This window comes from Xenia sp. Carnegie-2017, unplaced genomic scaffold, assembly GCF_021976095.1.
Source record: "Xenia sp. Carnegie-2017 unplaced genomic scaffold, XeniaSp_v1 HiC_scaffold_6, whole genome shotgun sequence".
NCBI lineage: Eukaryota > Metazoa > Cnidaria > Anthozoa > Malacalcyonacea > Xeniidae > Xenia > Xenia sp. Carnegie-2017.
In genome coordinates this window covers 5,195,392-5,214,518 of record NW_025813526.1, presented here as the reverse complement: position 1 = coordinate 5,214,518, position 19,127 = coordinate 5,195,392, and the positions used below count along the sequence as shown (strand labels likewise).

The 19,127-nt window shown below is 36.5% G+C and overlaps 1 protein-coding gene and 1 long non-coding RNA gene across 4 annotated transcripts in view; one reads left to right on the top strand and one right to left on the bottom strand.

Annotated features, from left to right (window-relative positions):
• Positions 1 to 209: 209 nt before the first annotated feature.
• On the bottom strand, positions 210 to 19,042 carry LOC124458521. The gene is made up of 4 exons (XR_006953246.1): positions 18,969 to 19,042; positions 15,574 to 15,582; positions 5,908 to 5,911; positions 210 to 221 (listed from the first exon to the last, which is right to left on the bottom strand). It is a non-coding gene; the product is annotated as an uncharacterized LOC124458521 (long non-coding RNA).
• Positions 516 to 19,127, top strand: part of LOC124458519 — a 65,994-nt gene continuing 47,382 nt past the window's right edge. For all 3 annotated transcript variants that reach the window (XM_047008514.1, XM_047008513.1, XM_047008511.1), the window contains exon 1: positions 516 to 725. In XM_047008514.1, coding sequence (XP_046864470.1) covers positions 713 to 725 — 13 coding nt within the window. In that variant the 5' untranslated portion in view covers positions 516 to 712. The remainder of the gene's footprint in view (positions 726 to 19,127) is intronic.

The window sequence follows — 19,127 nt, the reverse complement described above, 5'->3', positions numbered from 1 at the left end:
CAAACTTTGCACTAAAAGTGTGAAATAACTAATAATGGAAAGTTCAGACAAAAAAACCCTGGAATCCTAGCTCACAAAACAACTATGAGACACAGATAACAAATCTTGATCATTACCGAAAGATTTTTATCAATATCACAAAGAAACACTGCATGCTCTTATCACATCTCATCAAGAACAATTAAAATTCCACTACTATGATGTGATAACAGTGGTATAACCTAAGTTTAGTATATAAGTTTGCTGTTCACATTAAATTTGTACCTGTAGAAAGAACACAATGTTCTGGCTGAAAAAATTATTTTTTCTTTTAATGAACGACTACTTAACAATATAGTAGCTTTGATTCCATAAAATCATAATACCGTAAATTATAATACATAATATCCATACATAAAAGCAAAAAGCAGAGGGAGGGGGTCCACCATTAGTTAAAGCAATTAACAGCAGACAGTTTGAATTTTGAAAGTAAGTTTGTAATTTCTTTTTCTAGGTTAGTGTCATGTTTTACAATGACGTATTTCCGACATCATGAATAACTGTTAAGCACAACGCTTAGTTATTCAGCATTGCAACTCCACAACAGTCGAGTGCACAGATCGCGCTGTTGAGCAATTTACATTAAACTCTTGAAGAGAATAAGATCTGGAATTGAAATTTCAAACTAAGAGAAGACAGTGGTATACGAATAAAAGAGCTTTCCATCGGTGAAATGTCTTCGGAAGGTCAGTATTACTGAAAGATCATGAAATGTCCTGCATTATGCTTAATATTGAACAGTGTGCCCCAACGAAAGATGTTTCTCTATTGTCTCATCAGTAAAATATATCGTTTGCGTTATAATGTTTGTACTATGCAAAACACAATTAACGAATGCATAATTCCTAGGACTATTATGAATTAAATATTCTTCTAAAGACGCTACCTGCTGTACGCATCTAGACTAGAGCAAAATGTAACTTTGAACAAAAAATGGCGATATATTTTGACGTAAGAACGAATTAAAATATCGGATATGAAACCAAAACAGCGAAGATTCATTAAATTAAAACAAGAGGCTTGATGCTTTTTAAGACCTTATAGTAATGATTCTGCAGGTCAAGAGTTTGGCGTAGTTACTTCCGTGTTGCTTACTACAAAATACAATTTATCAACGGCAAAAAGCATTAAGCCATGTTCTTTTCAGTCAATGATGCTGTTTATTTCCAAATGTATACTTTAGTATGTGTTTGCGCTGAGCAGCTTTTTTAAAGTGGTATGAGAACAATATGGGTTGAAGAATCGAAGATAGTCTCATTGCTTTTAACTCAATTTGCCGTCAAAACAAGTTTAGTTAATGTGCAAGAGTCGATTGACAAGAGTATAGTTGGACAAATCTTATTGACTTGAAATTTCTAGGAAATTGCAGAGCTTTCTTTAGAAAAAAATTAGCAATTTTTGAAAGAGTTCCGAGAAGATATATTTGTATAAGTACCAGATCTTTTTTAAGTTCTATGGAGGTCTATCACACCATAAAGTTATGCGTTCTAAGAATCAGGAGATGCTCATATTAATCTGTTCACTTTAATTCGATGAAACATAGATGAGTTCCACAGTCTTGAATTTTGTAGTTTGTTTTATGTACTTTGAAAGATGTTTCTCTACTGCTTCTGCTGTCATCTTAACAATAAAATATATCTTTGCGTTATAATATTTGTACAATGCTAGACACAAATAACGAATACATAATTCCTAGGACTATTATGAATTAAATATTCTTCTAAAGACGCTACCTGCTGTACGCATCTAGACTAGAGAAAAATGTAACTTTGAACAAATTTGACGTAAGAACGAATTAAAATATCTGATATGAAACCAAAACAGCGAAGATTCATTAAATTAAAACAAGAGGCTTGATGCTTATTAAAACCTTATAGTAATGATTTTACAGGTCAAGAGTTTGGCGTAGTTACTTCCGTTTTGCTTATTACAAAATACAATTTATCAACGGCAAAAAGCATTAAGCCATGTTCTTTTCAGTCAATGATGCTGTTTATTTCCAAATGTATACTTTAGTATGTGTTGCGCTGAGCAGCTTTTTTAAAGTGGTATGAGAACAATATGAGTTGAAGAATCGAAGATAGTCTCATTGCTTTCAACTCAATTTGCCGTCAAAACAATTTTTGTTAATGTTCAAGACTCGATTGACAAGAGTATAGTTGGACAAATCTTATTGACTTGAAATTTCTAGGGAAATTGCAGAGCTTTCTTTCGAAAAAAAATTAGCAATTTTTGAAAGAGTTCCGAGAAGATATATTTGCATAAGTACCAGATCTTTTTTAAGTTCTATGGAGGTCTATCACACCATAAAGTTATGCGTTCTAAGAGTCAGGAGATGCTCATATTAATCTGTTCACTTTAATTCGATGAAACATAGATGAGTTCCACAGTCTTGAATTTTGTAGGTTGTTTTATGTACTTTGAAAGATGTTTCTCTACTGCTTCTGCTGTCATCTCAACAATAAAATATATCTTTGCGTTATAATGTTTGTACAATGCTAGACACAAATAACGAATGCATAATTCCTAGGACTATTATAAACTAAATATTCTTCTAAAGACGCTACCTGCTGTACGCATCTAGACTAGAGAAAAATGTAACTTTGAACAAATGGAAATACTTTTTGACGTAAGAACGAATTAAAATCTCGGATATGAAACCAAAACAGCGAAGATTCATTAAATTAAAAGAAGAGGCTTGATGCTTATTAAAACCTTATAGTAATGATTCTGCAGGTCAAGAGTTTGGCGTAGTTACTTCCGTGCTGCTTACTACAAAATACAATTTATCAACGGCAAAAAGCATTAAGCCATGTTCTTTTCAGTCAATGATGCTGTTTATTTCCAAATGTATACTTTAGTATGTGTTTGCGCTGAGCAGCTTTTTTAAAAGTGGTATAAGAAAAATATGAGTTGACGGATCGAGGATACTCTCATTGCTTTCAACTCAACTGGCCGTCAAAACAAGTTTAGTTAATGTGCAAGAGTCGATTGACAAGAGTATAGTTGGACAAATCTTATTGACTTGAAATTTCTAGGGAAATTGCACAGCTTTCTTTAGACAAAAATTAGCAATTTTTGAAAGAGTTCCGAGAAGAAATATTTGTATAAGCACCAGATCTTTTTTAAGTTCTATGGAAGTCTATCACACCATAAAGTTATGCGTTCTAAGAATCAGGAGATGCTCATATTAATCTGTTCACTTTAATTCGATGAAACATAGATGAGTGCCACAGTCTTGAATTTTGTAGTTTGTTTTATGTACTTTGAAAGATGTTTCTCTACTGCTTCTGCTGTCATCTTAACAATAAAATATATCTTTGCGTTATAATATTTGTACAATGCTAGACACAAATAACGAATACATAATTCCTAGGACTATTATGAATTAAATATTCTTCTAAAGACGCTACCTGCTGTACGCATCTAGACTAGAGCAAAATGCAACTTTGAACAAATGGAAATACTTTTTGACGTAAGAACGAATTAAAATATCGGATATGAAACCAAAACAGCGAAGATTCATTAAATTAAAACAAGAGGCTTGATGCTTATTAAAACCTTATAGTAATGATTCTGCAGGTCAAGAGTTTGGCGTAGTTACTTCCGTGCTGCTTACTACAAAATACAATTTATCAACGGCAAAAAGCATTAAGCCATGTTCTTTGCAGTCAATGATGCTGTTTATTTCCAAATGTATACTTTAGTATGTGTTTGCGCTGAGCAGCTTTTTTAAAAGTGGTATAAGAAAAATATGAGTTTACGGATCGAGGATACTCTCATTGCTTTCAACTCAACTGGCCGTCAAAACATGTTTAGTTAATGTGCAAGAGTCGATTGACAAGAGTATAGTTGGACAAATCTTATTGACTTGAAATTTCTAGGGAAATTGCACAGCTTTCTTTAGAAAAAAATTGGCAATTTTTGAAAGAGTTCCGAGAAGATATATTTGTATAAGTACCAGATCTTTTTTAAGTTTCTCTACTGCTTCTGCTGTAATGTGAACAACAAAATATATCTTTTGCGTTATAATGTTTGTACTATTCAAAACACAATTAACGAATGCATAATTCCTTGGACTTTTATGAATTAAATATTCTGCTAAAGAAGCTACCTGCTGTACGCATCTAGACTAGAGCAAAATGTAACTTTGAACAAAAAATGGGGATATATTTTGACGTAAGACTTTAAAAGTAAAACTATTACTTTTTTCGGTTTCATGATGTTCTGTTTTATAATGATTTTTTTTCGATTTCAATTCAAATTAACCTCACAATAATATGGTGTGTGATCACCGTCAAAATGTAACTACCGATTTTCGATGCAGTTTCAAAATTTATGTGCATCCCTGTTTTATGAAGAGTCCGATTTTCTGTTTCGTCTGTAGTACAAAACATCTTTTTCAAGTGTATCAATCTTAGTTTGTCACAAAATAGGAAACGTAGAAAATCGGACTTCTATGTCGATTTTTTGACAAGTGCTATTTTGTGATATCTGACCGATGGCACCTATCCATTATTATACCTAACAAGTTCTATTTACCTACCGCTTTTTTGCAGGTAACATGGTGGGCGCTATTAACAATATAAACACGATTTTGATAGACACATTGTTCGGCACATAGACACATTCTATTATAGATGCATATGTTATAGCAAAGTTATAACACAACATTTATGTATATAGTAATAGTACAGCGTTCAAGCTTTTAATGTTCAAGTTTTTCTGAATTGAGTGACATGTCGTTTTCGTCCATCATTTCAGTTTGTTTGATCCTCATTCTGGCTGCCTCTGCGGCATCCCTCTTTGGACGAAACTGAGGGGCTTCTGGTTTTAGCAACTTCGGTTTTGGCGACTCTGTCGTACTATCACAATCCAGCTCGAGTGGGTATAAATATTGAACTGAACGCTCGATGACACCATTTGCGACCTTTAGCTCCACTGCTATTATAATTCCATTTCGCCCAGGGTAGGTCTTTCTCACCACTGCTAACTGCCAAGTTCCACGATTCTTGCTATCGGATTTAACAACGACAACATCACGTTCCTTTGGGTGGGGTTTACTTACTTTATGTGTTAGATTGAGCCTTTCTCTTAGAGCTGTGAGGTACTCACGTTGCCTTCTACGCCATAATCCTTCCTTGCAGGTTTTTAGAACTTTGCACGCTTTCTTAACCCAATATCTTTAATTTTTTCATTGTTTTACATGCATCTTGTTCAAGTAGTAGGTTAGTTCTTTGATGAACAAAGGATTCTGGAGTTAATGTAGGTAACTCCACATCATATTCAACATAGCTTATTGGGCGCCTGTTTATTTGCGTTTCGTTGTCGAGCATTACTTCGCTTAACTCTATCCAGGTTAAGTTTGCACCGCCAATTACTTAAAACATAGCTGATTTCACTACTGCAATGAGCTTTTCAAACTGTCCTCCCCACCACGGGGTACGACTTAAGTTTAATTTCCAAACGATCTAATACTGTTTCAATGAACCTTGAAGTTTTTCATCTCGTCCTAAATTTGAAATCCATTTTGCAGTTTTTACATGCGTTCCACCATTATCTGAATACACAACGTCTTCCACGTCTTGCGATGTATTGTTTAAAGCTGATAATAAATGTCCCATCTCCATATTTTGCACGAGATCCAGATACACAGCTCGTGAAAGGCTGCATGTGAATTTAGCTAAATAGGCCTTTTCTTCTTTTTTGAGTGCTTGCTTGTATCTTATTGGACCAGCGAAATATATGCCAACTATCTCGAATGCTGCGCCAATTGAATGATCTAAAGAGAGTTTCCCGGGAGATGGCTTCGCAAATTCTGTAACACGATACCGTTACAATTTCTACGAACTGCTTTGAATAAACTACGCAGCTTCGGGATCCAATACGTCTCGAGAATGGCTGCCATAGTCAACCCAACTCCCCCGTGGAGTGTGTCGTAATGCACTCTTTCACCAACTTCTTAGGGAACATTGCTTTTCTTGGAAGATATATTGGATACTTTCCTTGTATCCGACCATGACAGATTTCAATATTGTGCTCATTTAATTGTAAACCAAGCTCGGCCTTGACCTTTGTATAGTTCTCTTCCTTACGATGGCTTTCTTGAATTCTGTTATTCCACCAAATGCGCTCACGCTCTATTTCTTTTGTCTTGATTGGACCAAGTAACTTTAGGTTATTTCTCCAATTATGGACAAACCGCCGTATCCACACACAGACTTTCAACGCACGCCGAAGCTGAACTTGATTTACTACAAACTGCTTGTACTGCTCATTCCCTTTAATCCAATGCAATGCTGCAACCATACTACCTATCCATCCATAAAGTTGAGGTGTGGTTCCGTTGTTTAGAGCGTTATGTACGTTCACCAGCAAATTAATGGCCATGTGCGCACCTATAAATTCTAACCTAGGTATTGTCTAACCACTTTTTGCAAGACGACGTTTTGCTGCTACAAGCTGTCGGGTGGTACCCGAACGTTGTTTAATCACTGAATAAACTACCGCTCCAATTTCCTCACCAGACGCATCCCCAAAATCGTAGTTCGCCTTCTTGGATAGCTTCTTCGTATCGCACAATGGAATGCGGAATTTCGAATTCGATCAAACTTGAAGAATGTTGCTTTGCAGTGGCGCACATCATGATAATTTTGACTCACAAACATTTCGATAAATTTGTTTGCCGGTCAGTGTGAAGGGCGCAACAATTCTTACAGAATCATACATCCTGGATAGTTTTCCGAGAATTCCACGTTTCGTTTATGGAACCTTCTCGACTGGAAGAATCATGATGAACATATCTATATGCTTGCCCCGCTTAAGTCCAAGTATCTTTGACCCTTCTGCTTTAACATCGAATTGTTGCTTCGCGTACATTTGTATGTCGTTTTCTGGAACAGCACCTGCGTTTTCTCCCAACTCTGGATTGTTGGAATTCCATTTGTGAAGTTGGAATTTGGCATCCTGTAAAATGTCCATCGATTCCTGTTTGGTCCGCACTGCCTGTTCAATGGTTTGCCCTCCGCTAACCATATAATGAACATATAGGCTTTAGCGTAACCAGCCACAACTTTAGGTCGTTTCTTGTCCCACGAATCTAAGTGAGCTACTAACACACCATTCGATAAAAATGGAGAGGGCGTTAGACCAAAAAGTGCACGAGTAAACCGATATGTGATAATTTTATTTTCTTCAGTTGATATCCAATGGAGCCTCAAGGAATCCCGCTCACTCTCTTTAATTCTAATTTACAAGAACGCTTGAGGTGTAACTCCAGACACAGCAGCTGGATAGGCCCGCTGACGTATTAAAACATCCTACTAGCGGTTTCGAAGTGGTGGTCCTGGATTAAGGCATTCATTAGTGAAGGGGCGTCTGCATGTGCCCGCGCCGAGGCATCATACTATTCGCATCTTCGTAATTGCAGCTGACTCACGCACCACTGCTTTATGAGGAATGTAAAATTCCTTTCCTACGATTTCTTGCGGGGCTTTCTCGACGTTATTGTCTTCGAGTTGGTCTTGAATAATCTTACTATATGCTGGTAACTGTCCTTTAAGCTGTAATTTTTTCATTAAATTTTCAAGACGTGATAGACTTCCTTGTTTATTGTTGGTTAACTCCATTGAGTTCTATAATAACTGGAGCGGCTATCTCAAACACGGCTTTAATTAGCGGCTGACGAAAAATAATGGAGGACTTGTTCCATTAAGTATGCAACATCTGGTGTTATTTATACAAGAATGATGAAGTGCATGTACACATGTAAGAATAAGGCAATAAAACCAGATGAATTAAACACATTTTGTGTTCTTTAATGCTAGAAGCATAACAGCTTTTCAGAAATTATAGAGTTATTAAATTGTACTACCTGTATTTCATTCATATTATGAAATGAATTAAGAAGCAAAAAATCGAAGAAAAACTTGGAAAAGTCAAAACATTTCACTGGTTTAATAAAGCAGAAAATAATGCATATGGAAATGTCCATTCTGAACTTTACTAGGTAAATAAGCTTAAAATATTTTTTCAGCTAAAACTGAAATTAAGAAGAAATATATAGCACTGAGTTTTCATTACTGAATCTTTTATGTTTCAATATGGAATGCATTGCATATAAGTTAAATTCGAACAACATTCTACTAAAATAATTTAATAAAGATGTGACATGATGTTACAATTTAGTTATACAAAACACACTGCATGGATTGTACAGTTGCAGTAAGTCATCATATCTCAATATCAATATTGACATAAGCACAAACTTTATGACCTTTTTACATGACATTTCATCAAGCATCAAGACACACATAACCTTGCTATCTTTATTTGGTACTTGACCTTTACTTTCAAAGCATTCAAGGCATCTTTACTAAATCCATTATCTCCATCCATAGAATTAGTCCAAGTTCAAATAACTGTTGGACAGGGAAGTCTGTGAATCATTTACCTTTGTTTGTATTCAGCCTTAGCATTTTGCATTTAGACTCTGTCTGGTCAATAGCATCTTCTAATTGTCTTCTTAATAAAGTGATCGATGAAATAGTGGTACTACAGCATATTCCAGAAACATTTTGCTATCCGATCATCTCTTCATGTTTTCAGCAAATTGATCAGAACAAACTCTGCTCTACTTCATGGGTTCTCTTTGAGGGTGATCATTTCTTCATAGCATCTGCCCACTGAGTAAAAAGAGCACAATCTTTTTTTGCGTCAGGGAAACTGTTTTGCAAACAGATTTACGGTTTCACACATTAACAAATAAGTGGAAAAGTATGTTGTTATTTAAAAACAAAAACAGGAAAACACCAGTCGGACTTTATCGCTCAGGCTTCAAGTTCAATTGCTTTTCAATTTTTGATGAACAAAAAACAAATATCTCACCTGTGAAAGCGACATGCTCCTTTTTGTGGACACTACGATATCCAACAATTGAATGATTGAAGTGTTGGCATTTTAAAAGAAATGCCAAAAAAAGATATCGTGTTTGTTTTTGAAAAATGCTGTAAAATTAGCTATGGACATCAGGGGGAGGTCGAGAATATATTTTTTCTGCAAAGCGATCATTTCAGCGGAAATAGGTCCTTTGGCCGCCATTTTTTTGGCGTCAGGTCCCGGTCCACTTAGCCGCTCCAGTTATCATAGAACTCAATGGGTAACTTTGGGTGGTTTCCTCGCCACGGTAAACCAGTTCCATACCATCCTTCCTCATTACGAAGTAATTGCTCCTTGAATTCCTTGAACGATGGTTTGGTCGTTTTCTGACGTATCTGCAAGTCCCAATACATTTATACGGCATAATTCCTCGTAATCATATTGTGTAGTTTGTGTTAGGAGCATCGTTTGTCGAATGAACTTGGCACCAGTGCTCATTATAAATAGTAATGCAGATACGTGTCGATTCTGGGTCAAAGTGTTTACTTACTGTTAAAAGAACCAAATTTTCAGGAAAGGTAGATCAAGTCGTGTTGATAAATTTCTGATATAGTGCCTTTGCAGAAATTTAGGTTAACAAGGCAATTTATTAAAAGGACCACCTTGTGCTCATTATAAATAGTAATGCAGATACGTGTCGATTCTGGGTCAAAGTGTTTACTTACTGTTAAAAGAACCAAATTTTCAGGAAAGGTAGATCAAGTCGTGTTGATAAATTTCTGATATAGTGCCATTGCAGAAATTTAGGTTAACAAGGCGATTTATTAAAAGGACCACCTTGTACACCGGAAGTAAAAATTAAAAACTATCGTTACAGCCGTATAAGCGAAAAATAAACACGAAAATAAATACGGCACGAAACAAATTTATAATATTGTATAAGTTGTATGGTATCATAAAAAGTATAAAGTTTAATTTAAATATAAATGGTTTTCAATTTTCTCACAAAACCGGAAATAAAAGACTCAAAAGAACAATTTCGCCATCTTGCTTGTCAACGAGCACGTAAAACAGACTTTTTATAAGAATTTCCTTACTTAATGAACCTATTGCCAGAAACAAGTTAGACTTTTTCTCAATCACATCAAAATAAAAGAAATCTAGAATTAACCAAAAGTTCTCCTCTATGAAAAGTGATTGTTCTCTCTTCTCTCGACTTTTCATAACCTGTCAAACTAGAAATGGCCACCTGGACAAGTTTTTCAGGCATGAGAATCAAAGCTGTCCAGTTTCCCTGTCTCACGAAGGAATTTTACGTTTGCCATAAGAAAAGTCTGAGCTTGCAAAGTGTCTGCAGGCCCTCGATCACCACCCTAAAGGGTATTCCTCCAGCCAATAATGAAATGGCAATTTTGGACCTACCTGCTGTAGTCAAATTTTTGAAGCCTACAGAAAAGGAAGGAACATTCTCAGATTACGCTACATCTACGTTTGTCCCCTATGTGTCTGCTCATCTTCGATATGTGAAGCGTGTTGACATTGTGTGAGATGCATACATTGAGAACAGCCTGAAAGCCACAACTCGAAGTCTTCGCGGTACTGGAGTTAGACAATGCTTTGCACCGAATAACCCCCTTCCAAAAAGCTGGAAAGATTTTCTCGTGTTGACCAAAACAAGCCAGAACTGTCAACAAGTTATAAGCAATTATCAACTCTAGGAAACATCAAGTTTAGCTCCATGTAACCAAGAAGAAGCCGACGCAAGAATGTTTCTTCGGGTGCCAGATGCTATCCCGTGTGTTTTCACTAGAATCACAGAGCGCACTGTCCATACAGGTGTTCTGGCAGTATCTCTACACCACCAACTACAAGAGCTAACAAGTAATGATATTGAACTATGAGTAGCACTTGGGACAAGCATACATCTACGTTATATAGCAGCTCATGAAATAGCTAAAGTTTTCGGTTCCGATAGCGCCCTTGCTCTTCTCGCTTTTCATGCTTTCACTGGAGGCGACACTGCTTCTTGTTTCTTCGGTAAGGGCGAGAAAACTGCCTTGGATACGTGCAATATTTATAATGATGTTACTGCTTTCTTTCTAGCCAGGAGCATTGCGCCCTCAGAAGTCTTTGATGAGTGGATGTCAGTTTTGGAGTGGTATACTGTGTTGTTGTACGACCGAATGAGCGTCGCAACCACAGCCAACGAAGCTCATAAGCAGTTGCTTACTTGCAAGGGACGACAGTTTGATGCTCTCCCACCAACAAAAACAGCATTAGTTTAGCATGTTAAGCGTACAATCTACCAGGCTGGTCACGTATGGGAACAGGCGCTTGTGCAAAGTCCTTCCCCTCTACGTCCGTAAGAGTGGGAATGGATATCGGCCTTTTTGGACAAAATTGCAAGAAATAACGAAGTCATGTCAGCAGTTGGTCAGGTGAGGTTGCAAAAGTGGTTGTCATGGACGTTGTGGATGGTACGAGGACAGTTTGAGTTGTATAGCTTTCTGCAAATGTCAGAAGATTGTGACGACAGATTAAAACGATTATTTAAGCATTGTGGATTTGTCCATTGGTTGTATGCGTTTGGAAAAAACTGGAAATAATTGCAAAAGAAGAAGACACTGTAAAGACACAGAACAGTTTCAAAATTCGAATGTTCAGGATTAATATTTAATAAGAAATACGGAAAACGATTTTGTCCAGAGTTCACCTGCAGCTCAGTCATGTTCTCTTTGAGGTCAAATTAGTCAGTTAATACACTAATTGTAGTTACCTCATTGTTAATTCTAACTGCATGTAATAAAAGAATTTTTAGACAGGAACCACAGTATAGAGAACATACAATAGGCCATTGAATTTTTTCATGCCACTCATATCTTATTACGCATGTCATTACGCAGCCAGTAAATTGCAATTTATTACCAATAGGATTGACGACATGGCAAACGGCAGCCAGTAAACTAATTAAATATACAGCAGCCAGTTGCACAGCGAAGTGGCCCTACTGTATATTCCTGTACTGTGCAGGAACCAAACGTAGTATACAAGCAACTTCTAGTTTAATGAATCTAGTCAGCGCCTATTTTGTGATTAAACTAGCAATATGATTGTAATAACTAATCTGATCGATAAGCTTATGAAGGATTTGTTTGACATTTTCCAAAATGCTCTTTCATAATTTTCACCAAAATTTTTTACTTCCGGTTCAACGTGGCTGCCATTTTAAGAACATCCTCGAAAAAGTACTACACATGGAATTTTGAGATTGCACTATATCAAATTTCGATCATCACCACAAAAACTTTCTCTATACAAATTTTGGTGCTTTTAACAGAAAACGAACACTTTTAGCACATAACTGCTGCACTAAAACCAGCCTATCTTCGTAAGCTCTGCTACTGGTTCGCCGTCTTTGCCGACTCGAGGCTTGGATCGACTCTTGATTCGAGAATATTTCCCACTTCCGCTAATGACATGACTGGAAGCTGATTCTTTTCATCGCTGTCGATAGTGTCAACTTTAGCTGGATGTTCATTATCTCAGATCAGTTTGGCATAATTAAGATTATAAATCAGAAGCAGCTCAGGTTTATCCACTTTGTAGAAATTCACAGACATTTCGAAACTTCCATGTACTGATTCTGTCTAGAGTTTGTACATTGCTATTGGAACTCGCTTTGATGACATTAACATTTCTACTTGCTTTGTCTGGGTGCATACAGGTTTCACTTTCAACATGTCAACAAGCTTGGCTGAAATGTACGAACTGCTTGATCAAGAATCGATTAACGCCCGACATTTTACACCATTCACTTTACTGATTAGAGCTGGAAGTATTCTTTCTGATGAATGATTAGTTGTCAACGCTTTTTCCTTTATTTCTTTTTCTGTGAGTCGCAAATTGAGCTGTGGTGCCTTCTTCCATAATGTTGGCAAGTAGATTTACTCAGACAATCTGCCGTCCTATGACTTCCGATGGCACAATTGAAAAACAACTTTTCTTCTTTAGGATTTGTTTTCTCTCCCCAACATCGATTACCTTGCTGCAGGTTGATGCTTGGTGACTTGTATCACCACAGTAAACAAACGCATGATGTGTGAGATAAAAGGATTTTGTTGAACGATCAGATTGAGGCCTTTCTCGGCTTGGATCAACTGGATTTCGTCTTGTCCATTGTCGAACGGCTTCAGACAGCTGAGCGAAATTCCACCTTTCCCAATTAGGGTCAGTTCGGACAAGATCTCCCCTAATTGCTGGTAGCTTATCTAGCGTCATAGATACATTTCCATCGACTTGACTTATTTTCCCCGTGGTCTGCAGGGCTTACATGCAGTTATTAAGCTTTTCAGAAAATTCACCAATGTTCTTTGGGTTTGCATTTGTAATGTAAGGCAACTCCATAATCTCTTCAATATAGGACTTAACAATTTCTGATTCCTTGCCAAATCGTTCTTCTAAAATTGCTGTTTTCTGTTATACCCTTCCGAAGTGAATGGTAATGAGTCCACAACTGATTTTATCTTCGGGTCAAGTAATTCACACAGATAAGTGAACTTCGTTATTTGTGCAATATTAGTTCTGTCGATAGTTTCGGGAAATTGCCCCCAAAATTATGGCCAATCCTTATAGATTCCCATATACTTCGAAATGACCAGCTTTTGCAATTTTGCAGTAATTTGAGATTCACCCGATTCGCCCGTTTTATCAATTCTGGACCATCCTTTGACATTTTTAGCGCTAGACAATTCTTCTGATATTTCATCTTCATTTCGTGTAATTTCGCTTCACGAGTAAACTGTTCTTCTCTTAAGATCTTTTCTTCTTCTTGCTTACTTCGTTTGAGCCACTTTTGCAATCTCTCAATCTCTTTATCCGCGTCAGTTAATTTCTCATCGAATTCTTTGTTCCATTTCGTTATCTCCGCTATGTCCTCATTCGTTTTGACTTTACTCTCTTCGACAGTTAATCTTATTTCATTAACACTGTTTGTGATCGTTTTTAATGCTGTACAATGCCTCTCGATAGTCTCTCATCGGTTTGAATCAAAAATGTTGTTTGTTCTTTCCATTGTAATACGGTGTTGTGTTAATTTAACTCGCAAATTCGCCGCCATACTCACTACTTCGCAAGAATCCCGTCGGAGGTGCCAGTTGTTGGGAATTACCTTGCTTCCCTTAAGTAACTCACAACAAAACTGTTTTAACAGCAATAATAATAATGTATTTTTTCGTCAACAACAACATCTCATTCTTAGTAGCCCTACAATAACAACATGATTGACACTTTCTACCCTCCCTTTTACCCGCACATGGGTTATTTCTACCAAAAGTCTAGACTAATGGACCTCATAGGCGGAGCACGAGACACACTTACTGGGGATTATAAAATAAAAACTATGAAACGCTTGCACCGATTGGTCTGGAGCCGTGTTTGCATTACCCTGTGCAAAACACATCTGAGCTTAATCAATCAAATCAATCAAAACAATCAATCTGTCAAAGAGAATATGCAAATCGATCATGAATAAATTTTGGAGGAAAAATTAAAATTTTTATCTTTTTTTGCATTATTGTTATTTTATAAAAGAAATATAAGACGTTTTTTGTGTTTGCACTGGCTTATGCAAACTTCGGAGACGTTTGTGAGAGCTCTCGAGCATGTGCAACCCTCAACCTTCGGTCCCGGGCTTGCACTGGTCTGCTTACGAGTTCTTCCAAAGGTCTCCGTAGTTTGCAATAGCCCGTCAATGTTTCCATCTGCATGGATTTTTCTCTTGATTTTTCGCTTGTTTTACCAAATCACGCGTCACTTTAACACGTGAGTTTACGATCTACGACGCGTCTATGGAAGACGACGTACGTAAACAGGATTTTAGCGCGGTTGCGTTGCCATGTGTTCGCTGAGTTGTCATCAATCGTTCTACAACTTCAAATTATGCACATTTCTTGCTGAACATAACTTACCAATATCTTTGTCTGTAAAGATGTTAGAAATACTTAGATCACTTTTCCCACTTGAAAACACTCTTAAGAGTGTTACCCTCGGAAACAGAAAGCAACGAATGTGATAGGACAAGCCTCGGATTTCATTATTTCAAGGAAGCTGTATGTACATTGCGCTCTCGACAGTTTAGCCTTTTTATTGATGAAACAACAGATAAAAGCACAGCCAAACAGCTGCAATTCTTTCCACCTATTTTGACATAGAAAGTTTTCAGCGGAAGCAGTTTTTGCTTGACTCAAATGAAGTTGAAGATGGAACTGCAAAAGGTATCTACTCTGCAGTAAAGCAATCATTCCCTGATCTCCACACTCCAATAAACAATATCATTGGTTATTTTTAGATACGACAAATGTTTTGTTTGGACAATTTAATTCAGTTGCTCAACTATTGAAGGAAGAATATCCAGGTGTCATACTGTTAAGTGCTCGTGTCATTTGATTCATTTAGCATCTTCTCAAGCAGATCTGAAATTGCCGAATGGTTTGGAAGATTTGTGTTGTGATGTTTTCTTATATTTTAGTCGCTCATCAAAAAGACAAGAAACCTATAGGGAGTTCCAACAGGTTTTTAGTGTCGAGCCGCTCAAATTACTTTCGCCAAGTCAAACACGTTGCCTTTCTTAGGAAGCATGCGTAAATCGCATTTCGGAACAGTACGTGGCTTTAAAACACTATTTTCCACTTGTTGCAACTGAAGATCCCACACATGCTATCGATCGCATTGTACAGTCAATAAACCTTTGCTTATCTTGAATTCTTAAGTTTCCAACTTCAACGCTACAATGCTTTCAAACGTCTTTTTCGAAGCAAAAAGCCCATTTTGGAAAGACTTAAAGAAGAAGTTGAAGGACTTATCAAGTCTAGTTCAGCTGATTTATGGATGTCCAATATGTCAAAGCCACAAACCCAAAATTATTATCCAAATAATAGTGGTTTCTATGTACCGTTGCTTGGAGTATACCTTGGGGTAGCAGCCAAGACAAACATCAATGAAATCAATAAAGACATCAGCCAAGATGATGTTGATTTGTATAACTGTGTGGTCAACTGTAGGAACTTTCTCAGCGAAAGTATTGAACAGATAAAACGAAGATTAGATTTGGATAATGAAATTTATGACGTAGTACATTGTATTTTACCTAGAAAAGGAGAAGCGCGTAATCCATCTTCCCTATAGCAATGGTTATCAAGAAATTACCATACATTGAAACTCTATTAGATGCTAAAAAGCTTGACAGAAGATGGAGAGAGCATGTTTTTTAAGAAAAGCTCAACCCTGACCATACATGGGAGGAATATTTGCTGATTGTGAAAAATGCTAAGTTGTCTATCAGGGAGCCGAAATATCCAAATCTGACAAGGTCTGTGGAGATAGTAGCTTCCTTTCCCTTCTCCAAGGCAGCTGTAGAGAGGGTATTCAGTTTATTAAAAGGAATTAAACTTACCATCAGTCACGTCTTAAATCGTCATCATTGGTTTCCCTGTTACAGTGCAAGTTGGCAATGAAGAATGGCAGATTTAATACAACAACTATTACACTAACGAAGGACGCACTGGAACTGATTTCTAAAATGAAATCCAGTGCTTCTGATGAAGAAGCTAAATTTTTAAAGAAGAAATTCCTGTACTCACGATTTAGCTAGTTAGTTTTATTGTTACTTTTGTCATGTGTGATATAAATACTTCTAAATCTACGTAAATACGTAAAATCATGTTGAAGGTATTTTGTTGCGTATTTAAATATTTGTAACTTGTGAGGTGCAAGGACATTTACGGAAAAATTTAAAGATTTCTTGCAAGCATCTTTTGTTGAAAATATGGAATTCCAGAGTTCAAAACAACGATTTCATAAATTTGCTTGTGGAAACACTGGTCTCCCGCGCAAACACAGTAAAAAATATTTTATTTCTTAATTGCAAACCACCATCTATTGGTGTTTCCGAAGGTGGTAGGCAGCTCTGTTTCTACTTCATTTTGAGTGTCAGTATGACACACCTCGCGATGACTCCTTATATTTATCAAATTAAATTCATCCCCACAATGGAAGTAGTTTACTTTAGGGGCCTAAGGTACACAGCATTTAATTATTAATCACCAAGTCATACAAATTTTCACAAGGACTACATCTTGCGTGGTACAAATGTAAATACATGCAGTTAATGCAATTCATGCAGATGAGATGGCAACTCTTATTTTAAGAACAGTAATTAGATTGATATAAAATGAGCAGTGTGTCATAACAATCACTTTGATGTGTCTAAGTACGACAAACTAAACATCAAGAATTTAAAATGTCAAATCTGGTATTCTGCTTGAATAAATAAAATTTACTGGCATGCAAATAAGATGGTTACAGCCATCATAGTATTGGTTTGCTATGGTTTAATGCAGTAATTATTCATTTCAAATTATTTACCTCATCTGCTTGCACTAGTGATAAATCAAGAGACACTTGCACTGGATGGATATAAGCGAAAGCTTGACCCAATCCAGAAGAATCTCGAAGATATGGAACTAAATATCCAGTGGTTGGCACTGGTAGTAAAACTAAATTGTTGTTGGATCCATTTCTAAGAATTTCGAACCCCCTACCAAATTTTAACTTAAGATAAAAAGATTCGATAGTACTCTTTAGTTTTGAAGCACCATCATTGTTTCCAAACACGATTTTTTTCCCTCCTAACCCAGCTTATTGCAACTCAAACTTTTGTAATCGTGATGGAACAGTTTTTTGATCTGGATTTCCGAAAGAAACAAATTCATGTGACCATGTTTCCTTTACCCGATAATATGGACTAGGTCGATTTGCACGTCGTGATGTGGATGGACAAGACGCTCTTTGCCATATTGAAAAACTATAGTTCATCTATAGATGAATTGCTTAAAAAACATTGTTCCGATACGGAGCTAAAAGACTTCTAAAGTTTGCCAAAATGTCAAAGCTTTCTGTCCTCGATCTTTCGTAGTTGCACTCAATTTATGTAAATCACTACTACAATCAGCTGGTTTTCACTGTATTTGTTGTTGTGGAGCAGACACCAGTGAACTTTCATTGCCGGACAATAGATTTGAAACAAGGTCATTCCGTCGTAAATTTGATGGAGTATTTAACGATGGCTGCTCTTTTGACTCGCTTGATACACTCTCGAAAGGCAACCTTGATTGAGAAACCGAAGAAGACAGAATATCGGTTGCCTCTCGAAGCAAATTTATAGCAGTAGAAATGATCGACTAGCGTCCGCCATGTTGCTTGCAAGAAAACCTGTAGGTTGTTAAATAAGATTTGTTAGGGATAATAAAGGATAGGTGCTATCGGTCAGACATCACAAAATAAGACTTATCAAAAAATCGGCGTGGAAGTCCGATTTTTTACGTTTCCTATTTTGTGACAAACTAAAATTGATTCATTAGAAAATCGTGTTTTGTACTACAGACGCAACAGAAAATCTGACTAGTGATAAAACAGGGATGCACATAAAATTTGAAACAGCATCGACAATCGGTAGTTACATTTTGACGGGTGATCACCCACCATACAATAAAACACAAAACATTCTCTGTTCAGTTCATGTAAGCTAGTAATTTGCTATGAGTAAAATTTTCCGTGTATGGAACACTTCGCTCCTTTACTAATTGTTAAATAGATAATAACTACAAAGTACACGAACTCACGAAGTATTGAGGAATTAATTACTTTCAGGTCAAAAATTTGCGGCTCTTTTACGCTGCATGCCATTTATATTCTCAGCGTATGGCGTACGGTTAATAAAATCCATGTTTACACGTTCATGCAAGAAATTTTTGCAAAGACAACATTCGAATTTTTGTCAAAAGTTAGCTAAACTAAAATATTATTAACATAAGAATTAGTTCCTTGAAAAGGTGAGTAAACACACATTTTTGACCTTCTGCTCTCCGGACCATTATCATTGTTTAGAATCATTTCGAAATGAAAGGTTTCACATGCATTCAATCAATTGCTTCAAATACCTAGGACATTGGGTAAACTTTTCTTTTCCTTAGATTTTTAGCTAGAAATGTGTACACCGTTGAAAGAATGGATACTTTCATGAAATAACATTTTGAACACGTTTGCTTCTTTTAATATAGTTTGTCATAACGTTAGCAAGGGGATTTGGTTGTTGTTTTTCTTGCATTTAAAGCAAGTAAATGTGTTATTTTTGATATGGTATTAAATAATTGATA